At 45.3% G+C, this 20,000-nt stretch overlaps 1 protein-coding gene across 4 annotated transcripts in view; it reads right to left on the reverse strand.

The window, feature by feature from the left end:
- Nucleotides 1-20,000, reverse strand: part of LOC125960197 (pseudouridylate synthase RPUSD2-like) — a 200,352-nt gene that overhangs the window by 9,283 nt on the left and 171,069 nt on the right. For 3 of the 4 annotated variants that reach the window (XM_049693437.1, XM_049693440.1, XM_049693439.1), the window contains 7 exons: nt 18,412-18,499; nt 18,029-18,251; nt 16,146-16,233; nt 6,111-6,331; nt 4,265-4,455; nt 3,978-4,184; nt 3,618-3,889 (listed from right to left, as the gene is read on the reverse strand). In XM_049693437.1, coding sequence (XP_049549394.1) covers nt 3,618-3,889; nt 3,978-4,184; nt 4,265-4,455; nt 6,111-6,331; nt 16,146-16,233; nt 18,029-18,251; nt 18,412-18,499 — 1,290 coding nt within the window. Of the gene's footprint in view, nt 1-3,617; nt 3,890-3,977; nt 4,185-4,264; nt 4,456-6,110; nt 6,332-12,100; nt 12,189-16,145; nt 16,234-18,028; nt 18,252-18,411; nt 18,500-20,000 lie in introns of all 4 variants that reach the window. The other variant, XM_049693438.1, reaches the window with a different exon arrangement.

Consider the following 20,000-nt stretch of genomic DNA (forward strand, 5'->3'; position numbering starts at 1 on the left):
TAACGATAAACACACACACACATACCGCGAGGGGTTTCCCCGTTATCCTTTCGCGGTTAGGAAGGAATTTGCATCGTCGGAAGAGATAATGGCAAACAAATGTTGCTGCATCAGCCCATCCACACGGTGGGAGCGAGGGCTCGCGCGCACACCAAAAAGCCCTCTCCCCCGGCCCAAAACATTCATTCCAGCATAGGTTCGCTGCTTCTCTGTCTCTCTCTCTCTCCCACAAGAGAGAGGACACCATTTCGGTGTCGGCGGTGTCGTGATGAGGCAAACTGCTAATGAATGGGCAATCGAATTAGTTATGCCATCGGAGGGAATGCCATTAAAACACACAAATTAGGAACGTTCGCAGTGTATGGTTCGATGTAAAATCCGGAAGATCGCTTCGTTCGGTGGTGTACATATAGGGTCGACACAAAACCGGGCACAATATGGATGCCATTCGATGTGCTTATTCAAATTTCCTGTTTTAACACAAGCGCACCTTTAGCTGCAAATGCGAATAGAGCGGTAAGGGGAAGTGTGGTTCAGCAGATGGGGTTAAAAGGCTTTCCGAAAACCGGCCGGTTACACGGTGGCACCATTTAGAGCCTCAAATGTGGCGGAATGAGAACATTAGTGTAATACAGTGTTACGGCTCGCGCGTGTAATCACTGCCAATGATAGGGTTCGGGCAGTAAGATTTGTCGCGAAACACATCGCACACTGTTAATTGGAATCGGGCTCTACGTGTTTACCGGCGGAATGGTGTTAATGTTCAGGAAATAGCGAACAAATTTAAAGCAGAATAAATAATTAAATCACTAATCCGCAATCCGCGCGAATCGCGTCTCGATAGGGATGGGGCGCGTGCGTGTCGGTCAAGATCTTGCGGCTAAATTTATCGTACCCTCAGACGACGCCACTGACGCGAAACGACTCCGTTTCGACTCCGAAAGCGTGAGCTTGAGACGGGACAAGAAGGAAAGTCTAAATCATCTCTAATTAACATCAATGATTTCTCATTCCGCTACATTTCCATTTACCCAAGCTGAGCAAACATCATTATAATTCGCTGTGCTGGGTGGTGCGCTCTCAGCTACGCGTCCGTTCGCTACGGCAAAGATAAGAAGGTATACAGCCATCCAAAATACGAGAACGAATCCGTTGTTTGCCATGAGCCCGTTACTCCCAACACAGCAGCACCGCGAGGGAGAAGTGCGTGCTTTCTCAAATTTCTCCAGAACTAGTACCATCGGCTGCTGGAGAACGATGATGTTCCCGGCGAACCGGTTCGTTTTGCAAGCGGTTCGGAAATGGAGAATGATTTGTCATGCCATGCCGGCTAGTCGCACGCTAGTCTAGGGCATTCGATTAAATTTTGCAACGGCTTATTATTTTACTACGATGACACTCGACCCCTCGCACGGCCATGCACTGACTCTACAGTGGTGCTGCAGTGTTGTGTCGTAGTAGTTCTGCTTTGTCTGGAAATTGCACCATAAATTGATGATAATTGCACACCAAACCAACGGTCCCAACTGTCCGTCGTCCGGTTCATCACGGTGCGGTGCTTTAATTGTGTCCGGTTGCAAATATTTAAACAACTCACACTTCGCACGATCTCGCATCTCGTCTCCGAAGTGACAATCGTGACACTCCGTAACAGCAACTAGAGCACGGTGAGTTCGAGGTGACTTTTGCAAAAGGGGGTCGAGAAGGCATCGGGGTGTCATCGGACGTGTCATTTGCATTGTGCTAATTGTGTATCTGTTGCACCTCGAACTACTACTACTACCAGATGTCCCAACTCAAGGCAGGAATAATTTATCTAGCATCACAGACCCCGTTAGGGGATGTGTCGTTCGGGTCAAGCTTATTTTTGCTAACCGTCTCGAGCTGCAATGTGACTTCTTGAACGTCTTCTGCACAGCACAACGATTGCATCCATTTTTCGTCTAAAAATATTTGTACATCTTTCAATCACTTTGCAGCAGATTTGATGAAAGCTTTTGAGGGGTTACCCTTCACGTTCACGTTGTGTGCGCTAACACGAATGCTTTCCCGATTTGTAACGATCTCGTTGAATGGGAAGCACAAATATGGAGAGCATTCAAATAACACTCCTCGCTCGGCCTCAAGCATGCCGTAACTGTTAAACGAATAACAAACAAAAGCTTCAAATCGGAATGCTCACACCGCTACAGCAACGGTTAGTCTACCGCATTCCGTGTTTTTATTCCGTGCCGGGTGCGGAATTCTTTTCTCTGCCATCCCAGGGTGAGAGGACATTGGAACTGAAGCGATCATTATCGCTGAAATAGTTCTCATTTCGCCAACGAGCTTTTCGCATTCTACTCTTGCGCCACCATCCCGTCGCAGAACCTTTCAACAGGTTCCGAAATCACCGTACATCTATCTACTTATCGCCGTCATCCTGTCAGTCTCAGGACGTTCCGTAAGGCGACGGTAGTCTCGGTAGTGGTGCCGACGAGTGACGCAACAAATCGTGGCGGGCGATGTGCGGGTAGAGCCATGTGGCCATGTTGGCATTTAATTTAATTTTCAGCATTCCATCACCGTGATGCGCGATGCAAGAGGTGGTGGTGGTGAAGTAGCACCGAGTGCATCCATCTTGCTGGAGAAATGGTTGCATGAGTGGATTGCAACAATTTTCCGAATTGTGAGCGCATTTCCCAACAGACAGCGCACCACTTCAAGCGCCACTGAATGGAGACTATGGGGTATTGCAACAAAAAAGAAAAAAAAAGTGAGAAAAGGAGAAGCGGCAGAAGAACGCAAACGTTGGTAGTGCCCAAAACTTCCAGGGAATAGTCATTTCATCTGGATCTATCCAGACAAAACGCGAAACGCGAAACGCGATCCGCGATGTTCGTTAGAAAACACATTTCTTTTGCATGATGCAGGCTCGTTTAAGGGGCAGGTCCTCGAACGAACACTCACCACAGACAGTGCGAGCGATATCTTAAAACGGGGAATCGGTTCTCGTTTCGTTTGTGCACGGTTTGTGTACTCAAGGCACCCCCTTTCTGCCACCATTGCACCTACCATCGCACGATGGCATGACGGTGTGATCACTATCATCGGTGGTTTCTAACAAGCTCGCCGTCGAAGGCCGGGCCGGGCCCGGCACTGGCGGCGCCTTGGAGGGTAGTGCCGGTGGAAAAAGTTTTTAATGAACCTTCAAGAACGACCGAATTGGTATGATTATTTAAAATTAAATGAGCATCGCGGCACTGCCACTTGGGGAAAGTTTGATGCGTCGCCCCGAGAAGTGGTTTTTTGGTCGGTGTGGTGGTGGTGCAAAGGACAAGTAGCAGATTTTCATCGCCAGATGAACCAATGTTTGGCTTATTAACGTTGAATGTTTTGCATTTTCCTCCGATGGACTTTGCTTTTCTCTGCTGCCGTGGATGGGATTTGGTCTTTATTTTTTCCCGTGCCCTTGACATTCCAAATGTGCGACATTAGATGTACTAGAGATGCAAAATTTGCAGCACCATAGTTGAGAGAAGCACATCATTTCACGATAATTTAAGTGGCACAAGGAGTTCAACAGGGGATCCATTAACGACGGGTCTCTGTAAGGGTAAGGCACATGCATTAATTACCTTCTGCGACTGTATGCGACTGGTAAGGATGGTGTTGGTGCCACTGACGGCACTGACGACGGTCGTTCCCACTCCCGCACTGCTGCTGTTCGTACCGACGACGACGACACCACCGGTACCGCTAACCGCACTCATTGCATTCGACATGAGAATCGAGCTGCACAGGTTCTCATGCGGGCTTTCGCTGCCCAACGATACCGGCCGTGGGCTTTCCGAGCACGGCGAAGCCTCACGGGATACACTCTCCGAATCATCGTCCGATAGAAGTTGGCCTGCAAAGGAGAAGCATAGCCGATGAGCGTGAAATATGATTAACGCACCGAGCGGATCGCTGTGGTGCGCGTGTAACGCGTGGCGTACCTTTGACGTCGTCCAGATCGTTTTTCATCGGCTTAAACATGGACAAATCCGAATCGCCATCGATGCCGAGCCAATTTTCCGCATTGTGAATGTTGATCAGATCCTTCACCAGCTGGTCGTCACTCTTGCCTCCGATGTCTCCGCCGCGTCCCTTTGCCGGTCCAAACACTTCATGGTTGTACAGTGGATCGTTCACGACCGGATAGCCTGCGGAACGGAAGGAACGAAAACGATAAAGAACCCAGACAGGACTTGAATGTGTGTGTGAGAGAGAGTGATTCCCTTACCGAGATACTGTAGATGCACCCGAATCTGATGCATACGACCGGTGAGGGGTTTGCACAGCACCACACTGCTGCTACCGTTGAAACCGAGCTTCTGGAATGTGGTCGTACATTCCTTTCCCTTGGGTGAAACCTTGCAGACGCCAATCTTGTAGCTTACCACCTCGATCGGTTCCTTGCACTCGATGACGCCACTGGAACAGAGAACCGAGAGCACAGTATTAGACCATAGGGCGCTATATGAGAGTTCCGATAGTGCAGCCCAAGTTACACTGCGAAACTAAATCAAATTCCAACCAACTATCATTCTGGTGTCCCCCCGGATTAATACAATGCTCAACCATTGTGCGCTCCTCCTGAGGCCGCGTTACTGTGTCATCGTCGTTCATCGTCGTTATCTTTCGAGCGGTGAGGCCACACCATAAGCACTCATTTCGGGAGCACCGAAAACGATCAGGACGATTTCTCATGCTTTTCTCCATCCATTCAAGTTTGACATGAAAGATTGAACCGATCCGCTTTCTTCTTTCGTAATGCATCAGAGATGCGGCCACGATGGCACCATTTTCGTTGGATCATTCCACACTAACAAAAAAAAACAGGAAAGAAGAAAGCAACGCGATTTCCCGCAAACAGGCTCCGGAAAATCGTCTTCGCCATGTGGGCAGCTGCGCAACATGGCGCAGCCGTCCTCCTCTGCGAGAGGTCACATCCGCCTGGGAACCGTCACCGTCGCTCCAGCATCCATTAGCGTTGGTTTTGGGTCGTTGAAGCGTGGAAGCAACTCGAAAAGCTTGCCAGCGGGGTGGTGGGTCGGTGACCGCCTTCCACTCTGGCGCTAATGGTGGTGATGCCACGTGTTAACACAGCGCAGCCAATGCGAGTCACTTTCCAGCACCACCACCACCGTACCACCCTCCGCAGCAGCAGTGGACTCGAATAATTGGAATCCTTATAAGCTGACAAACTTCCGATGGGGATCACCACGGGGGGGCCAGATCATTTTCTTTTCCTCGCTTTGACCGGGTGACGTGCTAGTGCTTCCTGGTACCGGAGCGCACGCTGCGCCATGCACCGTTGGCCACACAGCGCGTTCCCCTTCCCTTCCCCTTGCCGCTTCCGGGGAATTCGGGCAAGACAGTAACATAATTTTATTACCATTACTGGCGTGCGGCATCTTCTCGGTCATGTACCAGGAAAATGGGCGGTGGTGAGGAGGGGGTTAGGATTCAATTAAAGGCAACATGAATTGGATTTTTATCGGGTTAATTTAATTACTGGGCCGAGCTTATACCCGGAGCACATGGATTGACAAACCCGAAGGGGAGTTGCTCGTGTGCCTCTTTGTATTTCTAGTGCAGTGAACGTCGCTTCAACCACGAGTTGCAAATGGATTAGCTTTGCTGTCATGCTTTCAATGCGATGGCTTTTCGGAGCTCCGCTTAAGCTCACATAACATTCAATTTTAATTTCGAATTGAAAAAAAAAACAAATAAAGCCAACCAAAAAGGGGGATCCCCAGTTGCTAAAAAGAAGTTAATCCGCTTTCAATTTAATCACCAACGAGAGGGAGCATTTTCTTTCTGCCTGCAGGAAGAAGACTATTTTCGGCAAAAGCCGATTAGAAGGAACCGATGCTGGATGTTCCCTTAGCACAGAAGTGTTAAGCAGTGGTCGACCCGCCCGAGTAATCAATTTGCATCTTTCGAAAACAAATGGAAAGTATTGACCCACAGCACAGATCCCATATCATTTCGAATTCAGAGTCTGCATGTGGGATGTGGCTGCTAGACTGTTTTCTTATCTAAAAAAAAAGCCCCACCCCGTGCGATCGAAGGTTGCTACTTACTCTGGGAATTCGCCTTCCACCCGACAGATGTACTCCTTCTGCACCTGCCGGTTCCGGATCTGGTGTTCCATCTGGCGTGCCTTTTTGGGGCTACGGCCGAACAGCAGCAACCCGGACGTAAGCCGATCCAGCCGGTGGATGGTGCGCAGATTTTTCAGATTATACTCCTTGGCGAGGATGAAGACCACCGTGTTGTGACGGTAACGTCCGCAGGGATGAACCTTTTGTTTTTTTTTTTTTGGAAGTAGGTGAACAGTGGAGAGAACGCGGAGGGTGAGTGAAGGAGTGTGATTGATCGTGCATTATTTTGGATTTGGGTTTTTTTTCTCTCTTTATCTTCTCCGTATGAATCCATTCCATAAGAAGGAATCATTCCGTATCACAAAAGTAATTGAAAAAAAAAACAACAACGGAGAAGCGATAAGAGCGATGTAAGAAAAGTAACTAGCTAGGAAGCATCAGAAGCAGCCCTTTATCTTTTGTATTGCGCATCAAGGCGATTAGTTATTTTAAATTATTACGAATTAGCTAAAAAATCGGACAAAAATGTGTAACTGAATAGTTCCGATTCGGAAGGAAAAAGTGGAATAGCTTTAGTTTCATGTTTTAAAAACGAATAAATAGTAACACATTTTACACTGCAAAGTACAGAGAGAGAGAGGTTAGCAATCGGGATCATGAACAAGCCAACGGGCATTAGCACGACATAAAACTAAAGGCTCACGCGTATGTTTGATTTGGTTAGTTATTGCTACAAACAAAGGGACAAAACCCAAAATTGAGCTACATGCTTACACTACAAGTTGTTACATTGTGGTTCATAGCTGTCACCTGCTACTCGAGCTTTGAATATTTTTAGCCAATTCATTTTAAAATCATTCGGTTTTATTTTGATACAGGTGTGTAATGTTATTAGCTTTTTCAACTCCGAAATTCAAACGCGTGAGAGCGCTTTAATGTACACGACGACGCATGAAGTGGTCATTGTCGGAGCATTATGCCATAAGTCGGATAAAGGAGCAGTCGTCATCAGCACGAACTTGGTAATCAGGTTACTCCATCCCGTGACGATTCCTTTGTGGAATGTTTCACCCCAAACTAGGTCATCCGGGACCACACCACGGGATCCGGTGGTGATGGTGGTGGTGGGTGAGCTTACGTTTCGTTCAGATAATATCCTCGACGGCGCCGCCCCGTAGGTGCGGAGGTGTAACATTCGTGCAACACGAACGAGCACTAACATGGTTTGGTTTTGCAGACGGCACTCCACACCAGCAGCAGCGTCCCAACACCCGCTCTCTTCAACAACACACCAGCGCAATACTAATGGCGTGAAAATTTCTTTGTGAAATCGTTGTCGTCGTTGCCGTCTGGAAGCTTCGCTTTGCAGCTGTTGGATGCATGTTGGGATATATCGAGGGATATCGTCATTAGGTTGTCCTGCCATAACCACAACCGTGTATAGCGAGTACCAGTAGCAAGCAAAGCAGTGGGACCCGCCGCCAGTGGCTGTTTGTTGATGCTGTTGCTAAGAGGACGTGCTATAGTTGCGTGTGACATTCGTTCGTCAGTGCACGTTCGTAGCTTTTTGACGAAATGTGTGTGTAGCGTTGGCGCCACTGTACACATGCGTTCGTCTGTTGAGGTTTAATGATACCCCTATGGCCGCAGTCTTGGCAGTGCTTTCTGGTCCATGGTTAGGGACACTAAAACGGTCGACCAACATTAGCTTTGTAGGTCACATTACACCAACACTTTATCGATGTTCCATCGGGCGGTTGAGATATTTGAGAATATTTGTAAACGGATTACAATGCATAGTTAATGCACTGCGGTTGCATTAAGAATTAAAATTTCACGGTAATCTGTTCGGTTTGGAAAAGTTATTTTTAATAAATACGCTAGCAAAAAAAGAAACAATAAAAGTTTGTCTCACTACCTACTACAATCAGATTCTTTAATTCTGGATTCTATTTTTAAATCAATAAAAAATTAAGAACTTCAGTAGCCTACTAAGCTCCATTCCATCGTATGCCAACAGAAAACATCGGACGAACTATGCGACTTTTCCTCACTCACCATTGCCCTGATTAACTATCAATTTCCCTCTACTCTTGTTCTGGCCCGTAGTGCTCTACCGTTTGCTGTTGCTGATCGGTGCGGGAAATCAAAGTTTTTTCTTTGAAATTGTAAAACTTATTCCCTGCTGGGGATGGTTCCTGTCTTGCCCGCCGCAGTACCACCATAGTACTCGACAGTTTTGAATGACATTTTTCATTTGGATTCCTTGAATATTTCATCGATTGGAAGCCATCGCTCAATTTCCGAATAAAATGGAAAAATGTGTTTTCCGCTCCCGCAAAGGCACGAAACTGCGCTGTAAAGCAAATGACACAGCAGAGGACTGATTTTGAATGCAAATTGAATTAGTTTTCCTTTTCGCAAGAGCAGCAATTCTAGCGAGCGGGAAGAACATTTTCCTCGAATTGCAATAAGTATTCGAATGAAATAGGATTCGAATTTTGTCAATGGTTGCATGTCCGGAATGTGACTTTATCCGCTAGATGTCTTTCCGTATAAGAGACATTAAATGAAAAAAACAAAAACAAAAAAAAAAACATTCAACCTTATCAGGTCGTATCATGTACCCCGGCGGACAATAAATTTAAAACTCACTACCAACACGTACCAGCGGCCCCTGGTTTTGATTCATGGAGCAAGATTAAAAATGTAACGCTCAGCGACCGGAGTAATAGTCGTTTGATGATGTAATCCGATTCTGGGCGGATACCCTTTTCTCGTCGCCTCCGCCACCGCCACCGTCGTCTCATGCTTCAAACCGACAAATCAAGCCTAAATTCCCTCTAAACTGTTGTGGCACCTCGGCACTGTTGTGGTGCTGGCCATAAATTGGCGAATATTTATTGCCCTCCTCACTCACCCTACTCACCCCAGGGGGAGGGTGGGGTTGTTATGTTGTACCAAAAACCCACAGGTGTGAATGTGAGGGTTCCGTTGGGTGCTGTCTAGCCGTTGAGATAGTGTCGGTGGTTGTTAGATTTGAATTTCACCATTTCCCCAGGTGGTATCCCCCCAGGGGTCATTCAAAACCAGGCAATACGACGGGGAGGAAAAAAGGATTCAGAGTGAGTGCATCCTGGGGAAGCGGAGATGGCTTGTGAGATTGAATTTATTTCGATCGCATCACAGCAACGCAATGAATCCTAATCACGAGCGTTAATGGCACTTGGTTAAGAGGGATAATCTCGCCCCCAAAAAAGAGGGTGGGGGCGGCTGTTTGGGGTTTGGTTTTATGATGCTTTGCGTTAGCTGGACATTAGAGTTAACATCGAACGTCCAAGAGTGAAGAACAAAGAAGAAGAAGAAGGCCAGAAAGTAGGAAAGTAGCTGGACCAGCCGGCATTATATGATTGCTGCGTGCCATCGATAAAAATCTTTAAGTTAATTAGTGACCAGGGAAACAGGGATTAAAATCGAAACGAGGTCCTTACGAGGCAACGCCCATGCCCCGCGCCCCCACGCAATTGCTGTAGGCTTAACGATGTGATTTATTATTAAAGGCAACAGCATCCTTTTCTTCTGCCCTCCTCCCCGGGGGATTTTGATAGGCGTTCGTAGCCAAGGGATCATATCCGAGGGTTACATTAGTTTGGCCCCGCACTTTTCATTTGATGAGTTCCGAGGAAATTAGGAAGGAAGTATTTTGATCTATGGCTGTACGCATTTGGCAAGGCATGTTTGGTTCGACCGTTACCGGAGGAGGTCCCATTGGAATCCCCCCTATCCGACACTTCAAATGTCCAATAAAGTGTCAAAACGTGAACAAGACTGCAAGACACTGCCGGAGGACGTGACATGTTTCATAAAAGTGAATTCCAGACGGACACTCTTTCTCAGCTTGATTGATGGGTCTAACCGATGTCTTTAGTCAATAAGGCTAAAAGTTACATCGAAAAGGCATGGCCTCGGGCGATTTCGTACAAATAGGATACCATTTTTACTTCGTTTGTCATTTTAGGACAATTTTTTATATACAATTTGGAACGAAACGCGCACATGCAATGCGCACACATGAACGCGGCGTAAAGAAAGTCCTGGCTGTAAAACTGGACACTGAATTTGTCGCCTTATGACCTCAAATAAAGTCAGTCTCGTCAGTGAAACGAAGTGTCAAGTGTAAGTGTCCTGGCTTGTTGACACATTGTGTAGTTTCGGGATGTGCGGGAAGTCCACCAACATACTCGCTCAAATTTCCGTTATTTCGATTCGGCAAATTGTTCGTACACTGCTGCTGCTGCCGCCCGGTGAAGAAGAAGTTTTCCAGTGGTTCCAGCTGGCCCCTTGCTCGTGTTGCGAACGGAACACTTTCATTCACGCCGGTGACAAGGAACGATCCTTTTACGAGGACCTTCAGGATTTTCTATGTCCCACTTCGAAATAACGTCGAGAGGCGGCAAGTCAAGCGAGGGGTTGGGAATGCTCTGTGGTTTGACTTGATTCACTCAATGGTGCAGCATTCGAAACTGATGAAACTACTGGCGTCTCGATCGTCGGGGTCGTACGTTAGCGTCGCACGATACTAACTGCCAGCGGGTAGGACTAACTTTTCCGAGTAAAGTAAGACGTCACACAGTTGTCCCCAGATTTGGCACACTTTAGCACCAGTTTTTGGCCAACCAAAAGGCTCATGCTTCAGAGGAAAGCAAACGTTGTGAACAACGCAAGGCGTAACGTAACGAAAGGACCCGGGGAGAAAAGGCATAAAGATGAGAATTTATCTCAGAAATGGGCTTTCTCATAGCTTAATATGTGCGCCCAGGGAATATCGAGTGGTCCCTCCCCCCGTTCGAATGGGGCTTCCGAAATTGTCGAACCGTTTTACCGTAGTGAAAACAATTTTCTTTTCACAACTTTCGCTCGCGCAAGGATAGGCCACCGCTGACGCCGCCACCGGATGAGGAAGCCGTAAATTCGATAACATCGATAATGGTTTGCGTTACGTTTTTGGGGCATGGGTTTTGAAGACACATTTGGCCGCTGGAGCCACAAGGGAGCCGTTCATTCGCCACCAGCCACGGTACCGACCGAGAGGAACCGATAAACACATTAAGCTCGTTATTTAATCATAAATCGTTATTTTCGCGCAAATACTTCGCGGATCTGGTGAGATTTCCGAGCTCTCTGGTCCGACAACGACGTCGTTGGTTTGTCGTTGTGACCGGATTTTATTCTAATACTTTTGCTTCGATGACTTTGCGGGGGGATTTGGGAGCACCATATTTTATGATTCTGGTCTCCTCCTGGTGGTAGTTGAGACAGCAGCCAAGTGGGAGTCGTGCCGCTATTCCTATACTAAGAGATGATAGATTATTGATAACAAACATGAGGCAGACTCGCTTGAACCACGAATTTATTAGTTTTTTGTAAGCGTTAGCGCAGCACGAAAGAGCTTTTGCGAGGCGTTTGGAGAAGGGGCTTTTGATTTTGAACAAACAGGTTTCAGGCAAATCTACCACTTCGGGTGCATCCGATCCGATGGCCATTCCTTAGCTGATGTTTCGGTTGTGTGGCGGTCGCTTCTGATGTTTTCCAACGAATCACACGAATCACTTTCCCCCCTCCCGGGCTACAAACACAGGTTTTCGACCAATTCCATTGGCTTTTGTTTTGCTTGTTTGTCTCATCGCATGATCAGATAACGGATTTGTGCTGTACTAGCATCCTCTGCCCGGTGTTTCCTCCCCCTCGTTCCTTGAGGCCTTTCTGCTCGGTGTGCCGGTTTTTTTTTGGGAGTGAAAAATGGAAAACTGAAAACACTGAACTCGGGAAAAATCGGGGAGCGGGGGATACAACACAAACGCAGCAGCAACACAACACGGGAATGACCACCACACGCTGATTGACGCAGATATCAGGCTCGTGAGGTGAAGGGGTTGAGGGTGGGTGGTGTGTCACAATACGTTACTCACCGGCAGCGAACAAGGTTTGTCCAGCACTACGAGATCATTGTCGACATAAATTATCTTTATCGAATGATCTAAGACGGGCGTCTCGTGTCTGTTGCGTGTCCACGTGCACACGGACGGACGTTAACATCAATCAATGGGTGAGAGAAACAACACAGAATCACGGCCAGAATTGTCGCGGGTCGCGGTGCGCAAAGGAGGCGAGAGTTCCAAAACGGGGATTGTTTCCGAACAACCGTAAGATGGTGGGGTGTTTGTGGGGGAAAATTTTAGGAGGTGAGAGCATTGAGGGGAGGAGGTTTTGCATTTGTTCCGTTTTGTTTTTAGGGGTGCATCACGCGCAGCAGATGCGCGAAAGATGGGGGAAAGGATCCAGCAGCGGCAGGTCACGTTGTGCACGATTCATTAGAACACGGCGATGGAGGTGGTGGTGGTGGTGGTCAGTCGAGTCAGTTCCATCCACAGAGAGCCACAGATTCCGTTCCGAGGGGCGTCCAAGGGGTAAACCCATCGCACCAACGCCACACAGACACACCCAGGGCAAAAAACAAGTGTATTCAAGTGTTAATACGTTGATAGTTTACTTGTAAACTACTTTTTTGGCTTTAATAAGACGATTGTTTGTTAAGACCGGCCAGAGTACAAGTTAATCGGAACGCTGCAAGTACGCCGCGACCACACGCGCGTCCATTAAACATATCACGTGCAATAAGAATTGAAATCGATCTTCAATCTTACCAATTCGTCCTATATTGTTTTACTGTTGTAGTGGTTGTTGTTGTTTCGGTTATACTCTATTGTTATACTCTTGGATAATCAAGCCTATGGGGGCTACATGCTCATTTGAATTTAACAATCAAATCGTCCTGCTGTTCGGAGTGGTTTGTTGAGCTTGAAATGTAACGGACGAATCCGGTGTCTGTAAGCGTTGTGTTGATTGTGAGCATTGTGAGGCGCAGCAGTAATGTTTCGTCACCCCGAATGACTCATTTATGAAGCTAAGAAACGGGGGACGCAAGGATGAAGGAGCAGCGAGTGAAGCGAAAGGATTGCGAGCGACCATTAAGGGCTTTGTTCGTTTCGTTCGCACGAAACGATGACCAGACACACACACACGCACAACGCCACAAGCAAAAGCAAGCGGTACAATGCGTGTTCTGAAGAAGATAAGTCAGGAGTCAAACAAACGCCAAGGTGCCACCTTCCGCGGCACGATGCGGCGTGTAATGCAGCGTCGAAACGATGGTCGCACGCCGCATTGCGTACGATTTTTACGAGCGTTTATTAGTGGTGTTCATCTTATCGGAAAAAGAAACTTCAAACAACAATTCAAACCAGCACCAGGCACGTGCACTGCAGATAGTAATCGTTTATTTATCCCACAGCGCGCTAAGCAGGTCCATTAAGGGTAGCTCTACTTTCTGGGCTTTTTGGGTGCCTTGTCCCATTGGTAAGGAGCGCACGATGAGCGAGTGTTTAAATGGTTAGTCATACAAAGCATGCACAACAGACATCAATCCGTCATAAAACAAGGCGAAAAAGCCGAAAGCTACGGTGACAAAGTACACACATTGAGACGGTAAATCTCCCCGCTTCTTATCTGCCTGCCAGCGACAAATGTGGCACCTTCAGATGTATGGCGGATTTTTATCTTTTCTCCAAAAATAAAAACGAGGACCAACAAGCGAATAAACTTCAGACAAACAAGAATAAATCACCCCTGACAAGAGGTGGAAGGTGGAAAGGTGCGGGATGATGATGATACACCGGGGACTACGCTGGCTCTAGGAGAAGGGTTGCACCAGCAGTAGAGCCGTAAAGAAAAACGGAAAATCCAACCCAACGCGGCCACCGTGACATCCTTGGATTGATCCAAGTGAAGCTCTCGCGGCGCGCTTTGCGAATGTGTAAAAATGGATATTTAATATGAACGTACGCGTCGCGCCCGCCTTACTTTCCTTATCTCTATGCTGCTTTACTTAGGCTCAGTACTGCTCACACATTACAGCCGGGCTCAAACATTAGCATGGTGCCTGCTCGATTGTTGACGGGGCGCGCGCGTTCGATGTGTTTGTCGAGTCGAGGAGCAGCACGATTACACCGCAAACAGAGTACACGGCGGATGTGATTTGCAATATTTTACTAGATTAAACGCAAATAAATTTATCGTTCGGAAGTATGGATCGCACATAACTGGATAGATAACAGGCGCCCGTTCGTTCCATTTGTTCCCGTGCTTCTGCTTGTTTCGGTGTTCGGAGCTTTTCTGTAACAAGCATCGAACAATGGCCAAGTGGCGCGTTCATGTTAGACGTAATCTATTGGGAAATGGCTCTGATATGGTACCGATTCCGTTCGGAATCAGTATCATAATGGTTTCAATGGTAGAGTTTGATTCTGCATTTAATATCGTCGAGTCTCATTGAATTGTAAACAGAGCATCGCACGATCAGAGTGCACAAAAGCATGAAGCTGATTTTCTACGTAACATTTAGTAAAACCTGGGGCTTTTGTTCAAACACAATCTTACGACACAGTCACAGTCATTGCAAAATCAAGGCACGACCGACCGATGATCACGATATTCCCTCGTGCAATTCAATCGTTAGCGCCAAGGGTTGGGGCCAGTGCTTGAGGAAACACATCCAGAAACACAATACGAATCGTTAGGAATGGCGGATTACTCGTGAATCAGACGAAATGCAATCGACGATTCTGCTTGTCCCTCTGCTTGGCTTTTGGGGTGGTGGGTTGACACTTTTTGCCAAATCTAAGTGGAACAGCCTCGACGACCTCGAGATGGTTCGGTGGTGCTGTCAGCTCCGTCTCGTCCCGTTCGATTGGGGAATATCCTTGGAACGACGGGGCGCGCGACCGGTTGCAGCAGAAGCAGCATGATAAAATCCAAATCCGTTCATATAATTCAATTTGGATTTTGATCTCGAAGGCATCCGTACGGGTTGCAAGCTTTGCTCGTTACATGATGGGGTACGCTCGGTGAAATCCCTTCCATTATTGGGAATCATTCCGAGTGCATGCTGAGCCTTGTACAATGGGGCTAGGGAAGGAGTCGGTAGGCCGTTCGAGCTATAATGCACTCTCGGCAGGAATGATACCCGGACAACGAACAGGAAGAGCAGGGTTATTATTTTACATTCTGCGGTTACCGTCCATAATACATTCGTGGCTTTATTGGAAACCCTGGGAACGAACGAAAATGAGGTTAACCAACATTCCTGGCCGAGAGCGGATGTTGGAAAAGCCGGAAGATACCTTACTATAAAGCACAAGTAACGACCCTTTGTTGGCAGAAAAATTTCATTAAAAGCCAGGGAAAATGAGTAAATCTATGTTTCGTTGCGGACTGGAACATTATGCTGACTATTCTTTTCAGTTGGGAATACTTTTTTTCCTAGGGATAAGGAAGTCAGGTTGGTATTTGGACGTAATCAAGCCCATATTATTTATTTATGTTACGGTGGGAGAGAGATTCATGAAATATTCCCCATGTGGTGTGCAATTGTGAGTAATATGTTTTCAAATTTTCATCCAAAAACAATTTTAAACTTGGAGTATGGGTAGGATCTTACTTAAAAAAAGCATGGTTTAACTCCATATCCTAAGTATAAAGACAGTTTTATGATTGAAGCAAGTACGAGCCCTGAGCTTAGCTTCCACAAGATTACACTTTCGACAGTCCCAGTCCCCACTATGAATCTCAATTCTACATAACATTTAATGGTTGAAAAGGATTCTACACAGAATTTGTAAACAATAACGTCAACATATTAATCTTATAACCATTCTAGCCAGGATTGATAGCAGGTAGCCAGGCATTCCAATGATGGAATTTGGAATATTATTACTTATTAAATAAGAACACAGTTAAATAACCAAATCAAACATAAGCATGAGCGCAGCCAACGAACCGTGTTTCACACAGGGCTGTTACGTGTTTTTTTTCTGTGATTGGCGTGGATAGCTTGCAGAACTACTACGAATTAATAAGAACAGTAAAAACAAAATGGCGGTCATTTAAGCCACTTACTGGTATAGATGCCGGTTTGTTCACAACCACAATATCGTCGTCCATGTGCACTATTGTGATTGGTTGACTAGTTACTGGAACTTCATGTCTGGAAAATACAACACTCATATGTAGATGATTTTTGGTAAGGGTTGGTTGGAAGTATCGTCAACTTTACGGGTTGATTGTCATGGATAATGGGAAGCGAAAATAAACATAAATGAAAACCGTGGAAAAGGAAACAGCTGGAAACACTTCCAGATAACGAATAACATCTACCAATCGCTGAAGGAGCTTATTAGTTTTCGATTGCGTTTCGGAATGCCAAATTAGAGTGGGGAGACAGGGATATGGGAAAAAAGCTCATTGGATAAAGAGGAAATGGAATGAAAGAAGAAATACTTCGCTTGCCGAATCAAACTGAATCGAGCTGTTATCTACACTAGTGGAGATATAAAAAGCATCAAAACATGCATGTTCACGTATTTAGTAACATTCATTACACAAACACAAGTTTAGTTCGTATAAAAACAATCTTGTGTTGCTCTATTATGTAGAGCATACTGTTGATTGTACATCCGCCTTTGTGTTGCTTCTAAACCACGAACAAAATGAACTTCGGCAAAGAATATTAGTTTATTATGAGAAAAAACTTACATAATAAGTAATGTAATTAACAGAACTTTCTAAACTGAGAAGCTAAAAAGAACTAAGAGTAAATGAAGCTAATGGCACTAATTGTAGATCATGGCCGACACTAGCACAGGATGTTAAAAAAAACTTTTACCTGCACAGTGTGCACTGCTAAGCAATTCAAGCAACTATTTGTAGTTATCTCTTATCAAGGGTGTCTCATAGTAACCTTTGATACAGGATGCTACTGCCAGGTGCTTTACCAGACAAAAACTAGTCACTTAGTTGAAGGAGGCTAACGGTAAAAGTTACCTAGACTTTATTGCTATTGCTTACCGTTGTGGTATTTTTTGTTACTTGAAGCATACCATGCTGCGCAGAAAGTAACTTTGCGGTTATGATAGAAAGCACAACTCTTTGAACATATCATTGGGTTTTTAGTAAAAATTTAGAATCATGCATCCATGTTCGATTATTATAAATTCACATAAGAGAATCTCGTGAACTCATGCAAAAACCCTCTTCTCTGACAAAGTATTTCTTCTTTCTGGGATAAAACATGAGACGATGCGGAATGGTATGATTGGAATAAGCCGATGTACTTAAGCGTTCGGGGAATGTGTTGCATTGTGGATTGAGTTTGTATGTTTTTCAAGCTCCTTTAGTTTGAAATGATGTATATATCACGCCTGTGCAGCATCTTCTTTCTCTTAATTTCCAAAATTTAAAATGTATAAAAATGGCAAGCCTATTTACAGCAAAGTTCAATATTCCTTATGGTCGGCTGGCGAAGGTATTGGCGTCGATTTGCAATAGACACAATTAAGCCGGAGCGTTCTGTCGTAAGGAGATTTGTTAATTGGATTCCACAGTCTTTTCTCGGTGGTTTTCTCAACGCGGATTAGATTTAGTATCTCAAATTGTACTGTACAGGGAAATTTTAAATTTACTGAAATAGGACACAACAACGCATAAATAACCAAACAGCGAACAGGTGGGTGCGCATTGCAAACGCGTTGCAATACCCAGAATTACATGTTAACCATGTAACTGTTTTGACGCGATTTACAGTTACAGTGGAGAGCCTTCTTGTCTTCAAGAAAGGATATCATATGTACTGTTCTAGAGTCAAATCCGTCAGATTTCCGGAACTAATGGGGGTCGCGTGAACTTGTACAGACGATTTCAGGAGTTTAGACAAATCGTTATCGACAAATCCTTTAAAGGAAACATAGTTTAATAGAACCACTCATAGGGTGATTTTCAATTACCTGTGAACGATATTCGCTAGGAGATCGTTATGCTTTAACCTATAATCCGTTGGCACTTTTTCGTAGTTCACCGTCAGGGTTCCTGCCTTAATGCATCGTTCGTACTCTTCGGCCGGGTGGGCACGAAACTCACGCGCAAACACATCCAATATCTTTTCGCCAACCCAACGGCCCTTTGTGAACGTTGTGAAGGTGAAATAGTATGGATAAACCTTCCGTAGACCTGTGGAATGAATCATAATAAAAAAAACGTTATTATCCCGCTATTAAAGTATACTCTCTTGGGAAGAGTGTCTCAGTTGCGTAAATATTGATAAACAAGCATCTGTTCGGTTGATTACAAAACTGAAACCTTTTTAACGACCATATAAAACTTATCTCACCATTTTCAATGTAGTACGACGTTTCGTGGTATCTTTCGTCTGTGAAACCAGGCCGTTTGGCTTTCAATGCTTTGGTTTCCAGTTTTGCCTGAAAAAAAGAGAGAAAAGTTACACAAAGAAATGAAATCATACAGTTGAATAACTTATCGCAGGAAAAATACTTTTGCAAACATAAAACATTCAACATAAAAGCGTTTCTCTTGCTCATTGATTACGCAGCAATTCCGTCAAAACAATTACTAATGAGAATTGATACTATTTTCAATAGAAAAGGGAGAAACGAAGACTATAATAGATGTGAATTGGGTCAAGACTGCCTCCATCAGTGTCGGTCTTTTCGAAAATGCGTCACTTCGCTTGAAGAAGGACACATATAATTAAGAGCATCAAAGGATCGGATACGAAACCGTTTGAGGTATCTGCATTTGACAGGTCTTAATAGTATTGGCCAATTACGGGATTCGGGAGCCGGACTAATAGACTAGCCTTGTGTCACAGCATGAAAACTGTCATCCTTTATCACCAATATCAAACGATGGACAGAAGATTGAGGAGAGATCAAACAAATCTCCATTAGTTGCGGTTGGATCGAACCATTTCTGTCATTGCCAGTACATAAGATTAGTCATTCTTCATCCTTCAGGCATTCTATCCTATAAATTAACTTATTTTGACATTCAGTTCTTGAAACAGCAGAAGTTTGTGAATAACTAAAACCTCCAGCTATATATTTTTAAAATATTGGTTACCAAAGTAGCTGCACCCGTGAGAGGGCATTGGGAAGTTTAATTTGCTCCATTTTGTCCATGCCACGTGTTGCAGCTTTGAGCATACGACGCTGTATCCGTAGCGATGCAGATTTTAGCAGGGACGTGCTTGTGCAAAACTGTTACCGTGCCGTAAGGCTGGAAATTAGCTACGAGGAAAATTATCTGGCATTGCTCGGGAAAATTAAGTTCTTCCGAAAGGAAAGTTGGTCCTGTGCAGTTTCAAGAGCTCAAGAGCACGAGCAAAGGCCCCGTGACTATCCGTGACTGGATAAACATAAAACGGAACATTATGAGTTTGGCAAGTAGCAGAAGTAGCAAAGTTTTCAATTATACAAAACCCTCCTCCGGCACCGTAGTAAAGATGTAACGAAACTGACCATAATGGATTGTGTCTCGTTTCATTTTATATTTTAGGATAAAGACTATGCAATAATGTGGCATGACATAGAGCGGGGCCAACATTTATTAAAGACGTTTGTGCGAAGGAGGGTGGGCGTCTATGCGATGCCCAAGAGATAGGACGAAACTTGCGCATCTCATGATGAGATGATGCCGGTTATTTGGCCAGTTTAATAAAGGATCTTTGCATGAAATATGTGAATATCATATCATCATATACCTGCAACCAAAAACCTTTGCCTTCACCCAAAAACATGTATTATTCAGAAAGTATTCAGCTTTTTTACGGAATCCTCTCTCGTAGGAACGACCGTTCCGCTGAATAATAGTAACAGAGAATACTTCAACAGTTCGGGTATTCTTACAAAATGATAAGCCGTATGTTTATGCAAGCAACGTGCTGTGTGTGTGTGTGTGTGT

This window comes from Anopheles darlingi, chromosome 2 (genome assembly GCF_943734745.1).
Source record: "Anopheles darlingi chromosome 2, idAnoDarlMG_H_01, whole genome shotgun sequence".
Lineage (NCBI taxonomy): Eukaryota > Metazoa > Arthropoda > Insecta > Diptera > Culicidae > Anopheles > Anopheles darlingi.